The sequence below is a fragment of the Jaculus jaculus genome, chromosome 1 (assembly GCF_020740685.1).
Source record: "Jaculus jaculus isolate mJacJac1 chromosome 1, mJacJac1.mat.Y.cur, whole genome shotgun sequence".
In the NCBI taxonomy this organism is placed as follows: domain Eukaryota; kingdom Metazoa; phylum Chordata; class Mammalia; order Rodentia; family Dipodidae; genus Jaculus; species Jaculus jaculus.
Genome location: NC_059102.1, coordinates 104,458,100 through 104,477,225, shown reverse-complemented (window position 1 = coordinate 104,477,225; position 19,126 = coordinate 104,458,100). Strand labels below are relative to the sequence as shown.

Below are 19,126 nucleotides of genomic sequence, written 5' to 3'. Positions count from 1 at the left end.
CATCTGGTTTACGTGGGTCCTGGGGAATTGAACCTGAGTCCTTTGGCTTTGCAGGCAAGTACCTCAACCGCTAAGCCATCTTTGTCCTCAGTGGCTCTTCTACAGAAACTGCATCCCCTTTCACAAAGCTTCCCACGGTGGAATAGGCACCTTTCCTCAGCCCAGTTCAGCCAGGGAGGGCCTTAAACAGGAAGTTTTCTGAGAATGGCCCTAACCTTTAGCCGTCTCATCTCTGACCTGGCGGCTTTCTTGGCCTGTATTCTTCAACCTCTTTCCTTGCCCTACAAGAGTTAGTTCTAGGGTACAGACACCAGGGAGCTCACTGCCTTCCAGCCCCATTGTCAAACACCATGTGATCTCCTCTCCCCGCCCTCAGCCCCTCCTCTTTCTTCTGGCCCCACAGCCCTGGACACAGTACACACAGCCTAGTGTCTGGGCTGGAAGGGAAACAAAAGGAGCGGCTTGGGTTCCCTTGGTTATGGCCAGCCCCTTCATCCCAGGGCTCAACCCTCAGTATCCTCATTATCTCCCAGGGTAAGACTTCGAGCAGGGCACTCTCCTGCTGGCTTCTGGAAATAAGGTTTAGGGATCCAGGATGTGGGTCATCTTATGTTGGGGGTCAAGCTGACATATAGTAGTTTGAGAAGTGGGGAATCTATGGTGTTGGGTGGGTGGAGAGGGAAAAACAAGGGGATGGAATAGCTGGGTCTGCTGCAAGGCTTCTGTCATCTTTCCCATGGGAACAGGGTAAAGCAGAGAGGAAGGACTGGAAGTGAAGCAGAGCAGTGCCCGCTCCAGAGCCGGGAGGTAGCTCGGGGGCACACCACTTGCCTAGCGCGCACAAGGCCTCAGGCTCAATCCCGGCGTGGCAAGCAGCAGCAACAAAACTCAACAAACTGAAGCTGGGCATGGTGGTTCGTGCTTGTAATTCTAGCACTGGGAAGGTTGAGGCCGAAGGATTGACACGAGTTTGAGGCTAGCTTAGGCTACAGAATGAGACCCTATCTCAAAACAAAGAAATGTTTGCTCCAAGGATGTAGACAGCCGAGTACAGAATGCTCAGGACTGTCTCTGGGGATGGTGGGGTGGGGGTTCCTGGAGCTGAGTGGGTGGATCCTGTGCTGCAGGTACACTGGACACTGCCCATTACTTCGCTTCAGCATGGGCCAGACTTACGGGCAGGTGACCAGTCAGCTACGTCGAGGCGCTCCTGGCCTGGCCTGGCCCCCTGCCCAACGCACACTTCTGCCTCCCATTCAACCTCCAAGATCTCGTGAGCTTCCCCGGGGGAGTCTGCCTCCCAGGTGTGGGCATGAAAGGCTCAGCTCCAGCATGGTCCCTGGGTACACAGGTCTGTACACACAGCTCTGAATAGGTGTCCCCCTCCCACAGAATGTGTCATAGAAACTAATACATTTTCCTTGCTGCTGCCTGTCAGGTTTTGTACCCCAGGCTCAGTTTATCTTTGCTAAGAACTGCAACCAGGTCTGGGATGAGGCTCTGCATACCTTTACTCAGTGGCATGGGAGACAAAAGAATCATGAACTGTCAAAGGAGGTTAATGAAGAAAAAGACATGGAGAAAGACCAAGAGTTAGGGGCAGAGGAGCCGCCAGAAATGAAGCAGAAGGTAGAACAAGTGAAAGCAAAAAGGCTGGTGGGCAGAGCAATGGGGTGGGAGTGAGGAGCCTTGGGTGTGTGCAGGCCTAGGGGCGGCCATGAGTAGTGTGGCTTTGGGATGGGTGAAGGGACTTGATCGCCAGCTACACTGCTCTGGGAAATTGAACTTAAGTTCGCTCTTGAACTTAACAGTCCCACTTTTCTTCCACCAACTTCTATTACAAGGCATCCCCTTACTCCATGGATGACAGAGACCCTCAGAAGTTCTTCATGTCAGGTGAGAGGAGGTGGGTGATGGCCAAAGGCACTGGGAGACCCCAAACTGTCTTGACTTAACATCTCCATCCCCCCAGGCTTCACTGGCTACGTGCCCCGTGCCCGCTTCCTCTTTGGCTCCAGCTTCCCTGTGCTCACCAACCAGGCACTGCAGGAATTTGGGCAGAAGTACTCACGGGGCAGTACCCCAAAGGATCCTAAACATCTCCCCCCAATTCCCAGGCCCAGCCTTTAGCCCCTGGGTATTCTAGCTCACTATGGGGGCTATGTGCTGGGTGAGAATAGCCTTTTGGGGATTTGGGGGGACTGGAATGTTGGTGTGGGTATGGGATGGCTATGGTTTGGGGAACTGGAACAAATGTGATTGAGCTTTGTTGTTAGGAAACTAAGGCAGCTCACAGTGGGGAGTTCGGAATAGATTTTCGAGGCAGTTTGGAGTCTCAGGCAATTGGCTGAGAATTAAATGTTTTTCATGCCGCTGGCTACATATGACAGAGGTTCTTGGCCACATATTTGGGCATCTCACCCATGATGCTTTGGGTCTCAGCACTTCCCAGAAGCAACCCTTGGCTTATGTACCCATTCTTCAAGTTCTCCCTTTTCATCCTACCCCAGTTATCCTTTTGGTAGTGTGTGTCTGTGTGTGTGTGGTGGGGGGAGAGGCAGGAGGGTGGAGGAAGGGGCACACAAAGAAAATGGTTTGGAGGCTGAGCACCTTTTTTATTAATAGGTATAATAAATAAATAAATAAATACATAAACAGAAGCCTGGGCTCCTTTCCCTTCTTCTGATGACCAGGCACTGGTCACAACCTATTTACAGTGTGGGGGGCTTAGGGATCTGGCCCCAATACTGTTAGCCATTCTCATTACCACTTGGCCTAGGGGAACTACAATGGCCTCTGGGCCACTTCCCTCTGTAGTGACTTGCTTTCGACACCCATGAAAATGTCAGCCCAGATGGGCTGGGGAAATCCTGGCAGCCCAGTGCTGTGTCCCTTCCCTCCTTTCTTGGAGGTGTGGACAAAGCCGCTGGGACAGTTTAGGGGAAGTACTTAATACTGAGCACAGGGAGCAGGTGCCAGCACAGGGATACGCGGCCCCAGCTCTCAGTCTACTTTTGGTAGGCAAGCCCACCGGATCGAGGAGGACTCTCAGGCTCTGAGTCTGGGGGTTATAAGGGTCCCTGAGGCCACCAGCATGCACAGGGCCTCAGTTTTGGCTGCTTCCAGGAGTTGGACTTGGAGTTGGGGTCAATGTCACATAGGCCAAAGGTACCAAGCCAGTGTCGGGGCCACGGCTACAGCGCAGCCAGTCTCCTCCAGCTGGCCCCACCACCTGTAGGATATCTCCTTTGCGGAAGCTCAGCTGTCCGGGGCCTGTGGCCAGATGGTGGCACAGTGCCTGCACTTCACTGGAGAAAGAACAAATGAAGGTCAGAGAATCCCATCAAAAGCCAAACCCAGCCCCTGAATCATTCAATTTCCCTGGGCTCACCACGGAGGCTGGGAGGGCAGGACTGGAGAAAGTGGCTCCTGCGGGGTCTCCTTGGGCTCAGGTTCCGGTCGGGACCCCATTGTCTGTGCCACTCGTTGGAACATAGATCTGTCCAGGCTCAGCCAGTCGGAGGGCAGCCTAGGGTAGAGCGGCAGGCTCTGTGCCATTTGTGCGCTGGCTTGGACCGGTCTCCCCACACCCTCTGGGCGGCTCTTACCTGTTTGTAGGTCGGGCTTCCCGCTGTACTTTTCGGGAACCAAAGAGGTGTCCCCACTTGATGCCTCCAGATGAAGGCTCTGAGGTTCCTTCCTCATTTTCTGCTGGTGGGGCGGAGGGTCCCTCCCTCTCCCGACTACGCCTCAACTCGGCCAGCACAGAGTCAGGGGGACTCCCCATCCAGAAAGGCCAGCCCCTCTCCTGGCCAATGGCCTCCTCAGGGGCAGGGCAGGCCTCAGCTCCTTCCACGACTCCCTCCCGAGGTGGGGGAGCATGGGGAGCAGCCCCACTGACTGTCCCTTTCTTTTTCTCAATGCTACTTCCATTGCTGTTGTTGCTGCTCCCTCGAGGGAATCTAGAACCCTCAGTAGAGCCATCGATGTAGACCTGGGAGCTTTGCATGAGCTGGTACCACCAGCCAGCCTGTCCACCTCGGGTCCACCTGCCTTGTCCTGAGCTCCCCACCACCTCCGCCACCTTTTCTGTCTCTTCCTCATCTTCTCCACCTTCTGGGGCACCTACACCCTTTACCCGCTCCCCAGGGGCCACCCTGTCCATATCTCCAGGGCCTTCCTGGCCCCGAGCCCTGGCCAATTGCAACGTGGAGTGTGCAGAGAGCAGCATGTCCTGGGACACTCGCAGCAGTTCCTTGTGCTGCTGCTGTTGCCGTCCGCTTTGCAGCAGCCGGTGCTGGAATAGCAGGTCCAGGCTGAAGGGCAGCAAGGCCAGGGGCTGCAGCAGCAGTAGCAGCTCTTCAAAGAGGCCAGGGCACACAGTGTGAGCTGCATTCAGGAAGCCCCACGGCTGGTAGTGGGTCTGGAGGATATCTATGAGAGGAGAGAGGGACTGACTCAGAGGGAAGGAGAGCCTGGCCTGAGTGGGACACTGAAAGGCGCCCGGGGCCAGGCCCTGCATGCGGCTGCGCAGGCTGTGTCCTTGGCTCCAGGGCTCACAGTGCCTCCTGCAGACATGCAGTGCACACACACTACCACCTGAAGAGACAGCGGAGTTTACAGAGATGATGGGGGTCCTGGCCACCCCAACTGCTAGACTGGGTCCTCTTCTGCCTCTAAGGATCTCAGCAGATGCTGAGGAAGGTTTGAGTAGAAGCCTGAAGCTCTGAGAATGAAAGCCTGGGTGGCCTTCTTCCCCACCTCTGGTTCTGAAAAGACAGATTCCTCCCTTTTCCAAACTTTTGAGGCTTGGTTTAGACTGAGTTGGTGAGACAGAACAGGTTTTGGGCATTACCTTCATGGTTATAGAGGTGATTAAACCAGAACTCCAGGGACCGGATGCTGTAGAAAGGTAAAAACAGTTGAGTCTCATGTGGATACAGCCAGATCACAGGTACAAAAGAGACAGCTACAAAGGCTCAGCGACAGGGAGGAAGCACAGTGGAACAAATTTTGGGGCAGGAGTGGTATCTGGTTCATTAAATATAATACAACTCTGGAAAGTCAGCGGGGATGTAGCAAGTGGGGAGAACACGTGGTTCACAAAGCCAGTCATTTCCCCCTAGAATGGCGCCAGGATGGCTACTGAGTGAGAGGACAGGCATCTGAGGGCCAAAAGAGATGACCCTGGCTGATACTGTGGGCCTAGGGCTCAAGCAGGATTAAGAAGCAGAGCTGGAGTTGAGGGGATCATGGTTTGAAAGATCCCGAGAATTTAAGAAACCCAATTAATTTCTAAATAGGCTAAGCCAATGGGTCTGTGAAAGCTGAAAAGCATGTTGACGAGTGTCAGAGGGCTTCCAGTGAGAGCAGGAAGCAGCGTGTGTAGAGGCTGTAGTTAGCAGAGACAAAGGAGCCTGAGGCTGGGCACAGACCCTGCTGATGCCCCCTTCTGTCAGTCCAGGCAGCCAGCTCCTTACAGGAAGCAGCTGCAGCAGGGCTGGCTGTTCAGGAGACCTTGCTGTTCTATACTCACTTGAGCAGGCCAAGGATGAAGGCGTTGAAACGCATAGTGTGGCTGGTGAGCTCTGGGGACTGGCTGACTTTGTTGTAGAGGCCATGTAGGACTTTGGTGGATGGGCCTGAAGGAAGACAGGGCTGGTCACATGACCAACTTCCGGAACACTGAGTCCAGTCTTGGATTCCGCTTGCAGCCCAGCACCTACCTAGCTGTGTGGACGCCTCAACCACACTCCATGGCATGTTTTTACGTTGCCCAACGATGACATCTAGTACAAAGGCCTTGAGCCCGTCTTCCAGCACAGCTTGGACTGCAGGGCACAAGTACTTCAGAACCAGGTGGCCTACGTTGGGGCTCACAGAGCTGTTTCCCAGCTTTGCCTGCAGATGTATAAGAAGGTCAGAAGCCTGAACCTGGTTCTCATGGTTCCTCCCTTTTTCCATGCTCGTCCCTGAGTTCCTACTCTGGGTTTTGAATTCAAGAGAGCAAGAGAAAGTGGCAGCATAAAACAGGTGAGACTCTGCAGAGCCAATCTCAACTCTCCACTTTTTCCACCTTTTTTTTTTTGCCTACCTTGACGCCAGGATCCCGGCTTGTGCCAAAATGGGCCACAATGAGGTCCACAGCAGTGTTGACAGCTTTCACCAGCCCTATAAGGAGGGATTATAGGACAGGTTCCTTTTCAAGCCCCCAGCCAACTGGCTGGGGACTGCACTCTTGATGGAAGGGGAAGTCCTTCTGACTCCCGTCAGTCTCTGCTCATGGATCTGTCTACCCCTACCCGTTTCTGGTTGCACCTAGCCTAGCTACCTAGCCTCGCTACCACTGTCAAGACTCTCAACCTCTCACTTTCAGTCCTTTTAATTTCAATACTGGACCAACTCAACTATTAATGTCTTCTCTGCTCTGAGTAACTGGGTTTCTGTCTGCTGTAGGAAATAACCAAGGTCCTCACACTGTTGTCAGACAAGGACGATTTTTTGGTAATGTGCCCCTTCATCCACTGCTGTAACCAACTTTTACCCCTCTTTTTAAATTCTTGCTTACACATCACACAGAGAACAGAGGCCACTGGTCATAAACTCAGCTTCCTTCTCCTTCCAAAATAAAATTATATCGGGGATCTATGGCCCCTCCTCTTTCCTTCCTCTCACTCTCTCATCTTGGAAGCAGGTTCATGACAAGGTTCTTTCCTCTCCCTAATATGTGAGTTTCATTTGGCCTCTGCAAGGAACTTCTTTCTCCTCTTTCACAGGTTCCTGCTCTTTAGCCCCAAATTATGCTTGGTTACTTCCCCACCATCTCCCTGGAGCTGTTCTTAGGTCAATAGTCTCTAACTTGCCAAATGCATGCTTGTAGGTCCTCACCTTTGTAGACGTCACCAACATGCTTACACAAGCTACCATGCTCTACAGAACCGTTAGTTATACTTACTATAACACCTAGGGACTTCCTTCATGGGAGGCTCCTTCTCTGTACTTAAGTATGCTGAGGGAAGGGCCAACTCCCGCTCACATACATAAGCTTCTACCTTTTGCCCTAATGCTCACCATCTCCTCTTTAGCACTTGGGGGTTTAAGACTGGGAGATGTTTTGGAGAACTGGTGAGGAGAGTGCCAGGCATAGCTGGGTGATAAGCTTGGTGTTATATGCACCTTTTTTCTGAAGCACGTCAATGGAAATGGCCTCTGAGTTGCCATCTGGGGACAGGCAAAATTCAGCTGGAGGCTTCTCAGTTAAGGAAAAGGGGTCTTGGAGGTCAGGGCAGGCCAGTGGTAATGGCTTTACAATGTGACCTGCAAAGAAGAAAAATATTAATCCAGAACAACTCTTTCCAAGAATTTTAGCTCAGATGAGTACCTCAGACCCTCTCAGACATGCTCCTGGGACTCTGACCCCTTCTCCACCCGTCCCAGCTGTGGCAGGGCCTGCCCTGAATATTCCGGGAACCTGCTCACACACCAGTCAGCCGGCAGTTCAAATGGCTGGCAGCACTGAAGGAACCAGGAAACTCAAAGATGGGGTTCCTGCGGGCCAGCCGCGCTTCCTGTGGCCTTCGGTCTAGGCTCCCTGACAAACCAGGTGGCCCCAGTGGGTTCTTCCTCCTGTATTCCCGCCACTTGAGGGCTTGAGGGGATAAGTGGTTGGCTGGAAGCAGAACAGATTAGTAGAAAAGATACATGGGCTAGAGTTAAGAAACAGCATTTTATACCCACCCAATGGTCCCGGTAAAAGGAAAGATGTAGCTATTAACTACAGGTGCTAGGGAAGATGATGGACCCCCTGACTGGAGCGTAATAAACCATTCAAAGGAGAGGCAGAACTGCTTGGGCTGAAGCACATACCATTATTGGGCCTGGAGGCCATGCTGCCCTCACCACCTCCTCGAGCCAGGCTTTCTGCCCGGGTGAAGCCAGATCTCCAGGACCCTAGAGGTGGCAAGCTTCCTGTGCCATGGAGTCGGTACTCAGCTAAAGGCAGTATCTTGTGACCCTCCTGCTGTGGCTGCTGGGAGGTGGCAGGCCGCACAGTGGGAAGACAGGAATGGCTCCATGGGGGTAAGCTTTCTGCTGCTGTGGCCTGCTCTGGAGGAGGGGAGCACGAAGTAGAGGCCGAAGAGTCAGTGCTGGGCCCAAAGGGGCCCACGCTCCGGATAGGGGAGTAGCTTCCCAGCGGTGATGGCCGAGAGGTCTCTGGTTCAGGCCCAGCTTTTCTGGCACCTCTGCCAGTGGCTTGGGGTGTGGATGCCTGGGGTTCCCCTGAGGGAGCTGGGGCTGGGCCTTGAACAGTAGAGGCAGCCAGTGGAGCAGGCTGCTGTGCACGGCTACAGCCCGAAAGGCTGTAAAGCTGAGAAAGGCTGTGGAGGGCTCGAGCCTTGGCCAGCTGCTTGGGGAAGTGGTGCTGGAACACGAAGGGCTGGATGGGCAGCGTGGTTGGCCTCTGTTCCTTGCTGTAGCGAAGGACCGGTCGGCTCTCAGTACCACCCCCTGTAGCAACAGGGATGGAGAAAGAATTAGACGGAGAGATACTGAAACCCACATGGAGGAAATACCATGGCAGAAATAGGTGATGTCCACTGGGAAAAACGGACAGGACTTGGGTTACAGCTCAGTGAGGAAAGGCCTAAGTGGGAAACCGATTTCCCCTTCTTTTGGAAAGCCTTTTCTGTTTTCCTGATGCTGGATGGTCTTTACCTGCTGGCCACTATGTCTCTTCATTTAGTAACTCCACAGAAGGCCAGGCAAGGCTTCTTACAACTCAGCTCACACTCTGTCTCTTGTGTGGAACACCTTTACTTCAGACTTTCACACAGATGACTTCCAAACCCATAGCATTAGGTTTGGCCTTCCCCTCTTGATCTGTAGAACATTCGCCAAAGGGCTCTAGTTTCATGTTAAACCTGCTCTTTTAGAAAACAGCAACTTTGGCAGGGCATGGTGGTGCACACTTTTAATCCCAGCACTCAGGAGGCAGAGGCAGCTTTGAGTTTGAGACCAGCCTGGAGCTACAGAGTGAGTTCCAGGTCAGCCGGGGCTTTAGTGAGACACTACCTCAAAAACAACAAAAAGCCAAAACAACAAAAAAGCAACTTTGTCCATATTTTCTGGTGACTTCCATTTCTGTCAATGGTAGAACCACCTAAAGACATGCTCATGTGTTTCAGTGTGAGGACATTGCTGACTTCAAGCTTTCATGCATTTTTTTATTCCCTGTCTCCACTCATCCCATTTTTGAGTGAATCTAACAATAAAATATTTCTTTACTGGCAGCCAGCTTTCCTGACACCCTTCTGCACCCATGCTCTGCTCTTCCACGATCTTCTCATTGGAACCCTGTGCACAGAAGCATGTTCCCCAGCTGGGGGCCTCTTTTGGTCTTTTGGTCAACTGACCTTAACATGTGAGTCTCAGAACTTAACACTAAATTCCAGGACACTGCAGGGTGCAACAGCATGTGTGGAGCGCACTCTTAAAACACTGCACACCTTGCGGACATATGAATAAACACAAGGTGGCGCCACACGTATTCACAGGGCCTAAAACCCTGGGTGTGGCTCTCTTGCAGGGTGGCTCAATAATTATAAGGCAGGAATTAGTAGTATTCTTCCTTGAAAGATCAGAAATTTTAGTTATGTTGTCGATTTGATTATTTATTTACTTTTGTTTTTTATTTTGAGTCAGGGTTTCATGTAGTCCAGGCTAGCCTTGAACTCCTGATCCTCCTGCCTTGGCCTCCCAAGTGCCGAGATTATGCTACACAATCAGAAAATTTTTAGAATATTAAGACATTTTCTCAAGTTAAATTTATACAACTTGGGAACTGCAGAACCATAATTTTGTCTAAGACAGAGTCTGACCCTGGGGTGCATGTTCTCTACCACATATTATGCATGAAGTGATGACAAGCTAAGTTTTCCTACCTCTCATCTTTCTCATTTACATCAGTGAGTCATAAGGGATGGGAACCACAGCCTCATTAGAGAGAGATTTCAGATCACGCCCTGGGGACATTTTCACACTCTACCCTCCTGCTATCGCCAGTGCTTAGAGAACATGTTGTCATTCTTGCTGAGTTCTAGTCATACTTCCTTCTGTCTTTAATCACAACAAACTCATTAACATCTTTGGGCCTCTTGCCCCTGCTGTGCCTTATGCCTGAAGTCTCATCTGTCAGGCATTAGCTCTAATCTCACTCCTCCCAGTAAGACCTTTGTACATACCAGCCCTCCAGCAAGTCACATCTATCCTATTCTTCTATTTCATTTTCTTTCTGTGTTTTTCATTGAGAATCTCTCTTCTTCTTCCTCTGTTTTCTCCATGCTCTCACTCCGTAGGCTAGGCTGTTCTGAACTCATTATGTAGACTGGGCTGGCATTGAACTTATAATAATCTGCCCGGCTCAACCTCTCTGGTACTGGAGTTACAGACATGGACCACCATGCTCAGCAGAAAGTATTGTTTTCATATCTATTACTACTTTTGCCTATTTATTGTTCAGTAGGGTTTCTGAAAAGTAGGGATTTTATATTATTCATTACTGTATCTATAGTGCCTAATAATAGTGCCTAGTATGTATGTATGTATGTATGTATGTATGTATGTATGTATGTATATATACACACACACAGTTTGATGAATAAATCCTCACTCTGGATTCAGGCCAGTCTCACTGTATGTAGAATCATCTTATATAAATACAGGTTATCTTCTGGGTCCTATGGCTTAAAGAACAAAGACAATGTTCTCAGGCATGTAGGTGCCCACACTTGCCACAAATAAGGCTGCTCTCCCCTCAAACCTCCATACCTGTTTCCCTGTTTCCTCACTGACTATTCCTCTAGCACCAACAGGGACTGAACCTAAGCCCTAGTGCATGTTAGGCAAGTGCTGTTTCCCTGAGCTATGTTGCCAGCCTGTCTCCATTTTTAAGCACTCTGATTTTTCCTTTGGGTTTTCTTTCCACTTATTTAATCATAAGCTGAGTTGATTATAAATATAAGCATATATGTATGTATGTGTGTGTGTGTGTGTGTGTGTGTGTGTGTGTGTGTTATAAAGTATGCCTGGATTAATTATTCTTTCTCTTTAAGAAATCCTGCTCACAGCTGGGTGTGACAATGCATATCTATTACACGGGCACTTGGGAAGCTGAGGCAAGAGGATCCCAAATTTGAAGTCAGCTTGGGCTATGTAGTGAAATTCCTTATCAAAAGAACAAAACAACAACAACAAAAAACCTTCCCCCCCTTGCCATTCCCAAGATATAATGGGCAGAAAACTAAGATCAACTAAAAAAGAGCCTATTTTGGAGTCTTAGTTCTAGTCTCAGGGAATATAGAGTTTTCTCACACTTTTGGAAGTAGAGATCAGTCACCTGAGTTTGTTTACCTGGATGGAATAGCCACCCTAGTTCTTATCCCTTCTTAAAATGCAAAGACCAGCAGAATTCTCATTGTTTCAGAGGAGGGAGGGACTATCCACTCTTCCCTGTTCAAGTCTACTTGTGAATGTCATTTTAGATTCTTACAAGTCCTTCAAAATTGCCAACTCCTTCTGAGTTTGCAATCAATTTAAAAACCTCCAAGGGAACTCAAGTACAATGAACATACGGGATATCACTTTGGTTCCAGTTTCATCAGTTTTGTTCTTTCAAGAGTTGGCAAGAAGATACATAAGGGGGCACACGCATCTGGAGTTCATCTGCAGTGGCTAGAAGCCCTGGCACGCCCATTCTCTCTCTCTCCCCCCCCTTTCTCTGTCACTCTCAAATAAATAAATAATAAACAAAATTATAAAAAAAAAAAAAGAGTTGGCAAGATTCTTTTTCCGAATCTTCATTCTATTGCTTAGGCTTCTCAAAGACCTTTGCAGCTCCTTCCAGTTATTTCCAGATTGGATCACTGCCTTTTGTCATCCCAAAATTGGAAAACTGCCTATTTTTTGATTACAAAAAAGGGTGTACATAATCAAGAGAAAAGCCCTATGATAGGTCACTGCAGATGAGTGGAACAGAGCAACATTTTGATAGAAAGTCTTATCTGAAGCCAGGCATAGTGGCGCACGCCTTTAATCTCAGCACTCAGGAGCCGGAGGTAGGAGGATTGCTGTGAGTTTGAGGCCAGCCTGGGACTACAGAGTGAGTGCCAGGTCAACCTGGGTTAGAGGGAGACTCTACGTCAAAAAATAAATAAAATAAAAAATAAAAAGTCTTATCTGAGGGTTAAGGATGTAGTTCAGTTGATAAAGAGCTTGTCTAGTACACAGAAATTCTGGGTTCCAATTCTCTGCACGGCATAAACTGGTGGTTTGGGGAAATCTTCCTAAAATGCAAGTCAAACATGCCACTGAGCAAACCAAACAACCAAGTCAATTTCTTTTCTTTTCTTTTTTTTTTTTTTTTTTTGGTCTTTCGAGGTAGGGTCTCACTCTAGCTCAGGCTGACCTGGAATTCACTATGGAGTCTCAGGGTGGCCTCGAACTCACGGTGATCCTCCTACCTCTGCCTCCCGAGCCAAGTCACTTTCTTGATTAAACCATCAATGCTTCATTCAGGCCCATCCTAGTGTCTATACCAAATTAAAGCCTTGCAGTTCCCAGAAAGGATCAAGCATTACAGTTCTGCGTGGTACTGTAAGACTGTTACGAAGTCCTATAAAGCCTACTCCTAATCATTTTTTTATACCAGGCTTACATGCAAATCTTGTTAGCAGTCCTCTCCTGACTTTCCAGTCTAATTTAAATATCTGTCTCAGTGAGTGACCAGTATCACACATACCTTTGCATGTGACTTTCCATTTTCTGTACCTATATTCAGTAGGAATTCCACAAGGGCAGCAGATTTCAACTCCCTGTCACAAACACTACAGCCTGATATAAAATAATTATTTAAAATATAATAAACAAGGAAAGGACTGGCCTATGGAGACCACTTTGAGCTAAAACGAAAAAGTCAGTTCTGAGCCTGCCTTCCTCCCTCTTCCCTACCCCTCTTCTCTTTTTCCTGCCCACTACTTTTTTTTTTCAAGGTAGGGTCTCAGTCTGGCGGCTGACCTGGAATTAACTATATAGTCTCAGGGTGACCTTGAACTCACAGTAATCCTCCTACCTCTGCCTCCTAAGTGCTGAGATTAAAGGTGTGTGCCACCACGCCGGGCTTCACTTCTCTTTTAGCTAGCCTCTTCTGGGCTCATGCTCTTCTCCTACCTCAGCTTCTGAGTAAATGGGATTACAGGCATATACCACTGGGCCTAGTTTAGGGCCCAGGCTCTTTGAAGAGAAGTTACCATTACTGATTAAAGTATCAATTTCACTGTTACATAGGATGGTTCTCCTGTTGGACTATCTCTTTGGTTGTCCCCTAAGCACTGTAAATTACTGAATGTCAAACTGTCCCTCTTCTAGTAAGTCTACTTTGGTGTTTAAAGTCCTGTTTCTTTCAGTCATCAGGGCTCAGCATTTTTTGAGCACTTTGCTTCCCAGTACATCAGTCTCTTAAGACTTGTGATTTGATCCATTTGTCTCTCCTCCTCAGACTGGAAAGACTACAGATCTAGGCTGAGTATGGACAGGGCACACATATCCTAGTATCCTCCAGTTCCTTACCGTCAGCTCTAGCTCTTGCATCCCTCTGGGTATGGCTGTTGGCTGTGCTCCCTGGGAGAGCAGGCATTGGATCCATCAGCTGGGACAGGGGGCCTTGCCCAGAAGCTCTGAGGCCAGGTAGCATCTCACTGGACTGGGAGCCCTGACAGACCTGGGGGGACCAGGGTTCTGGGCCAAGTAAGTCCAGGTTTGGCCCCAAGGGCATGGGTGGCAGGCTATGGCTACAGTGAGTGCCCTCATCCAGTGGGCCTGCCCTATCTTGTTGGGCTTCTTGGATGGGTGAGAACTCCTGGGAGGAGTCCCCAATGCTCACCCGAAGTGGTGGGGATCCGCCAGAGCCTGCAGCTTTCTTTCGGCCCTTGGCAAGCTCAGCAAAGGAGGTAACCCTCTTGGGTGGGGAACTAGACCCAGCTAGGGCTGCAGGGCCCTCGCTTAAGCGCACTGGGCAACTCAGCATGCGCTCCAGGGAGCCCAGGCGGGCAGGAGGGCTGCGCTCAAGGCTGCGATCATAGCTACGAGAACGCTGCCGTCCAGTGCTGAGGTTGGGGGGGGAAGTATTTGTATATACTTGCCCCTCAAGGACAGTGGGGCCCGTGGACACGGCTGCTTCTTTTGAGGAACCTACTGCTGCTTGTTCCTCTGGCTGTATTTCTGGCTTTTGGAAGAGGTAATACTCAGAGGGCTGGTTGGGGCCTGGGTCGGGGCCAGGGCCTGGTGGAGGACTTATCTTGGTGTGTTCTTCAGAGCAGCTGGTGATGGAAGAGCCAGCTGGGCTTGGGGATGATTGAGAGGACAGGTCACAGGTGACAAGTTTGTAGTAATTTTGTGTGGCCACCACGAGCCGGGCCTGGCTCTGGAAGCAGGCTGTGAGGTCAGCCACAGCTGGGCAGGGCTCACAGTGTGGGTGGTAGGAGTTGCAGTTGGCATCAAGCTCAGGAGATGAGGCATGAGGACAACCACAGCCGCCTTCTCTGTCTCCACTTTCAGGGTGATGGGACTCACAGGACATCTTCGACTCAGCGGGGGAGGGCTGCAGGTCCAGGTAAAAGGCTCCAGGGTCTGAGTGGCTACAGAAGGAAGAGTCGCTGCAGGACTGAGGGGCAGAGTTGAGGTTGGCACGGGAGCTGCCGTGCATCTTGCTGTAGAGGGCGCTGAAGGTGACCAGCACGCCGTCTGAACTGTCGCAGGAGGAGTCGCTGACATAGCCCATAGACTGGTCGGCTGCCTCTGACTGGCTGGACGCGCTACTGCAGTGGCAGTGCTGAACTCGTGAGCCAGATCGTCCAGGGTTTCTTGGGGATTCATCCGAACTCAGCTTCCATTCTTGTTCAAAGGAAAAGCCGGAGGTATCACTGGCTGCCCCTCCGCTGCCACTCCCACCAGGCCCCCCACATTCATCCAGCTCCATGGTCTCTGCTTCCAGCTCTGGCCGGCAACAGTGGCTAGTACCACACTGCTGGGAATCCAAGGTCATCACTGGCTCCTGTTCTTGCCCCTCTACCACTCCAGGACGACTACGTGTTGTTCCCCATGACCTGCCCACTCCAGAGCCAGAGGGTGGCAACTGAAAAGAGGACAGATGGAAGCTGGGCTGGCGGGTGCTGTGCAGGTGGAAGGATTTCTGGGTGCTGTCACCAGTGCTGTCATCATACAGGTCACCAAGTCCTGCCTCACCCACACTCTCCTTCAGCAAGAAGGGATTGTGACGCTTGGGGGCCCCAGGGCCTCTTCCATCCCGACCTCTACTCTTGGTGCTGTCTGCAGGCCGTGTAGACGTCCCTGGCGCAGAGTGCAGACTGTTGTGTATGAGGGAGTCAGCTTGTCCCAGGTCCTGGTCAGGCTGGATGAAGCCCAGTTCAGGCGAGCGGAAGGGGTTGGATCTTGTGCTCCCACTACCTGCACTTGCCCCTCCACAGCACTGCCTGTCTGGGACTTGACAGTGCACGAGGGGGATATGGTGGACGATGAGGGTCTCTCCAGTCAGCTTTGGGGGACTATCCATTCTGGAAAGTTCGAACAAGGGCATCAACAGCACCACACACTGCCCTCGAAGCCCAGTGGGGCAGAAAACATTTCATCAGGAGAGCTTGGCACCTGGAGAGAGAAGATAAGAAAGGGAACCTAATGTCACCTCCCTGGAAGTCAGGGACATGCCCTTCCCCACACGATTTTCAGATGGACAAGAGCAGGAAGAGCAAAGGCCCTGGGTCAAAGTGGAGTTCTGACAGCACAAGTGGGGCTTGCCACTGTGCCTTTTGCACTGCACAGGTCCCAGTTCTGAGGTCCCTCTTTATTTTAAGGTCATCAAACATCCAACTGTGACCAAAGGCCAGGCACTTTTAATGTCACATATAAAGGCCCAAAGGGTCTCAAGGACAACACTTTCTCTCCTTCTCTGTCAAGCATTAAATGACAAACTCTGAGTACAAAAAAATAACAAATGGTGACACAACTAAGAAAAAGCATCTAGGATGTCTGAGAGGGTGTAAGGCACCGAGGGGACAGAGAGGCCCGTGTACAGCCACAGCACGCATGTTTACAGAAGAGGGAAAGACCGTGACTAACACACCATATATTCATGGAAGTCGGCTATAGTTGTGTAAGAAATATATTTTAAAACATATCACATCATCTGAGCGACATCTGCCACCTCTAACTTTCTGTTTGTCTCTCTGACAACTCTGGGCTCTGTGTTCTTCTGTCCTCACGGTTGTTCTACAGCTTCCAGAATTTAGGCCCAGGTTGGCATTAGGTGGCTGTGAGCTTGGCTCCTGCTGACCTCTCCTCCTTCTACAGAGGGTGGGCAGTTCTTTATATCTTTTGCTGCACTCTATCATGCCCTTACACAAGGCCTGACAAACCTGGGGGGCCTAATGCAATCTAATATTGGCCTAGGCCAGGGTTCAGAATCTCCTGAAGTGCCCAAATTCTGCTTCGTCTTATCCTAGAACTTTTGTTACAGATATTGTCTAGAATGTCTTCTCTACCAAGTTTACATCTGAAAAGCTAAAATTCTCTCTTGTTCACAGTCATCCATCTGGCTCTAACAACACCAAGTCAGTTGTGAGCTCCTCTGATCTGGTGGTCATGCTATGTCAGAGGGAACCTCCTCAAGAGCTAGTCTGTGCTTGCAACTGAAAGATCTCTTAAGACAACCCATTTGTTTTGTTTTGTTTTTCGAGGTAGGGTCTCATTCTAGCTCAGGCTGACCAGGAATTCACTATGGTGTCTCAGGGTGGCCTTGAACTCATGGCAAACTCCTCCTACTTCTGTCTCCTGAGTGCTGGGATTAAAGGCATGTGCCACCACGCCCGGCTTACAACCCATGTTTTATTCTAATTTATTCATCTCTCTTCCCACCTTTAAAAAATACTTTATTTTGAAAAAAAATATTTTATTTTGGGCTGGAGGCATTTGCCTGCAAAGCCAAAGGACCCAGGTTCGACTCCCCAGGCCCCACATAAGCCAGTTGCACAAGGTGGCATATGCATCTGGAGTTCGTTTACAGTGGCTGGAAGCCCTGGTGTGCTCATTCTCTTTCTTCCCTCTTTCTCTGTCAAATAAGTAAATAAAAATTTAATTTGACAGAGAGAAAGGAGGAAGAAAGATAGAGAATGGGTGCACTAGGGCTCCAACCACTGTAAACAAACTCCAGAGATGTGTGCTTTCTTGTGCATCTGGCTTATGGGGGTCCTGGGGAATTGAACCTGGGTCCTTTGGCTTTGCAAACAACTGCTAAGACATCCCTCCAGCCCTCTCTTCCCCCTTTTATTCCTGTTACTTTCCTTTGACCCATTCAGTCTAAATTTCTTATCACCTTCAAGACTAGCAATTACTTAAACTTCAACTCACACAGACCACAGGGCCACAGCTTTTCATATGGAATATAGTAAAAGGCTAGGCAACTTATATATGCCCAAAAACACAAACGGGGATTACATTAAAGAGAAATGCAAATGGATAATAAACATATGAGTGAGGAATAATTGTGGCACATGCCTTTAATCCCAGCACTCAGGAGGCAGAGGTAGGAAGATCGCCATGAGTTCGAGGCCACCCTGAGAGTACATAAGTGAATTCCAGATCAGTCTGTGCCAGAGTGAGACCCTACCTGGAAAAACCAAAAGATGATATATACATACAAGGGAATATTATTTGGCAATAAAATAAAAAGAAATGAAGCAATGATACATGCTGTAACATGGATGAATGCTAAGATGCCAGTCACAAGAGACTTCTTCTTTTTTTTTTTTTGATTTTCAAGGTAGGGTTTCACTCTACCCCAGGCTGGCCTGGAATTCACTACGGAGTCTCAGGGTGGCCTCGAACTCACTGCAATCCTCCTACCTCTACCTCCCGAGTGCTGGGATTAAAGGCGTGCGCCACCATGCCCAACTCACAAGAGACTTCTTTATAGATTAATATATGAGTCCATTTACATATGAAATGTCTAGGATAGGAAATCTCCAAAATTATAATAATCAACAAATTCAAGATATAGAATAGAATACCATTAAAACACCCTTGTGCTATTAACTGGGTCTGGTCATGTACCTGTGATTCATCTATCCAAGGGGCTGAGGCAGAGAACTGCTTCAACCCAGGATTTGAGGCCAGATTAGGCAATAAGGTGAGACCTTAGCTCTTGTACTAATATGAGCATTGATTTGGAAAGATGTTCACAAGATATTTAGAGAAAAATAGCAGAATATAAATAAGGTAGGTAGTGTAGCACATATTTTAAAAATGTATGGCTGAAAATCTAAACCATACACAACAAAATGTTAACAGTACCAATTTTGTTTTTAGTTTTAATTTTTATTATTATTTTTTCCTGGAGGTCCTGGTGTGTCCATTCTCTCCCCTCAAAAATAAAAATAAAATATTTTAAAGAAAAAAAAAACCCACTAGGATGTCAAGTTCCCAGGTAGCAGATAGCTAAACAGGACTTTCTGATTTTGATTTTTCTTTCTTGGCTTCCCCCCTCCATTGTTGAGGTTATTGAACCCAGGGCCTCATGCATGTTAGACAAGTGTTCTTCTACTGAGCCACAACCCCAACCCCTGAGTTGGTCTTCCTCAGTCTTTAGTTTTCAATTTGGAAAGTTCCAGATCAAGTTTCTCTAGAGAAAGCCGGGAGTGGTGGCTCACGCTTTTAATCCCAGCACTCAGGAGGCAGAGGTAGGAGGATTGCCGTGAGTTCAAAGCCACCCTGAGGCTCCATAGTGAATTTCAGGTCAGCCTGGGCAGAGTAAGACCCTACCTTGAAAAAAAAAAAAAAAAAAAGGAAAGAAAGAAAAAGTTTCTCTAGAAGAACAAAAGCAATAGAATGAGTGACATATATTACGATAGGGATGTATCAGGCTGGTTCACACCATGGTAACCCATGTTGGCTAGCCCAACAACTGCTGTCTTCACTCTGAAGAGGCTGGATGCTTTGCCTTCCCAAGCAGGTGCTGAAGGCTGGGAGAGCCCCTGGTCTTCAGTCCATGTTGGCAGGCTAA

General features: G+C 49.3%; 2 protein-coding genes across 4 annotated transcripts in view; one reads left to right on the top strand and one right to left on the bottom strand.

Annotated features, from left to right (window-relative positions):
- Positions 1-419: 419 nt before the first annotated feature.
- Positions 420-2,521, top strand: Fam166b (family with sequence similarity 166 member B). Of its 2 annotated transcripts, none has more exons than XM_045150370.1 (5): positions 420-534; positions 1,128-1,351; positions 1,439-1,629; positions 1,845-1,896; positions 1,973-2,521. In XM_045150370.1, exons 1-5 carry the CDS (start codon positions 479-481, stop codon positions 2,128-2,130), a joined length of 681 nt encoding a protein of 226 aa, XP_045006305.1. In that variant the 5' UTR covers positions 420-478; the 3' UTR covers positions 2,131-2,521. The 2 variants fall into 2 exon arrangements, with proteins under 2 accessions (XP_045006305.1, XP_012804233.2); XM_012948779.2 differs by having other exon boundaries at positions 1,439-1,638.
- A 70-nt stretch (positions 2,522-2,591) lies between these two features.
- Positions 2,592-19,126, bottom strand: part of Rusc2 (RUN and SH3 domain containing 2) — a 69,519-nt gene continuing 52,984 nt past the window's right edge. For both annotated transcript variants that reach the window (XM_045150355.1, XM_004658344.3), the window contains exons 2-12: positions 13,624-15,717; positions 7,867-8,508; positions 7,484-7,669; positions 7,177-7,317; positions 6,095-6,171; positions 5,727-5,901; positions 5,537-5,642; positions 4,856-4,902; positions 3,609-4,434; positions 3,392-3,529; positions 2,592-3,308 (exon numbers count right to left, since the gene is read on the bottom strand). In XM_045150355.1, the coding sequence (XP_045006290.1) occupies positions 3,107-3,308; positions 3,392-3,529; positions 3,609-4,434; positions 4,856-4,902; positions 5,537-5,642; positions 5,727-5,901; positions 6,095-6,171; positions 7,177-7,317; positions 7,484-7,669; positions 7,867-8,508; positions 13,624-15,649 (4,566 nt within the window). In that variant the 5' untranslated portion in view covers positions 15,650-15,717 and the 3' untranslated portion in view covers positions 2,592-3,106. The remainder of the gene's footprint in view (positions 3,309-3,391; positions 3,530-3,608; positions 4,435-4,855; positions 4,903-5,536; positions 5,643-5,726; positions 5,902-6,094; positions 6,172-7,176; positions 7,318-7,483; positions 7,670-7,866; positions 8,509-13,623; positions 15,718-19,126) is intronic.

Bases quoted from the DNA above. Each gene is read 5' to 3' on its own strand.
- Fam166b (XM_012948779.2), top strand. From the start codon at position 479: ATGGCCAGCCCCTTCATCCCAGGGCTCAACCCTCAGTATCCTCATTAT. The intron at 535-1,127 runs GTAAGACTTCGA...CCTGTGCTGCAG, and splicing joins TATCCTCATTATCTCCCAGG to GTACACTGGACACTGCCCAT. The intron at 1,639-1,844 runs GTGAAAGCAAAA...TTCTATTACAAG, and splicing joins TGAAGCAGAAGGTAGAACAA to GCATCCCCTTACTCCATGGA.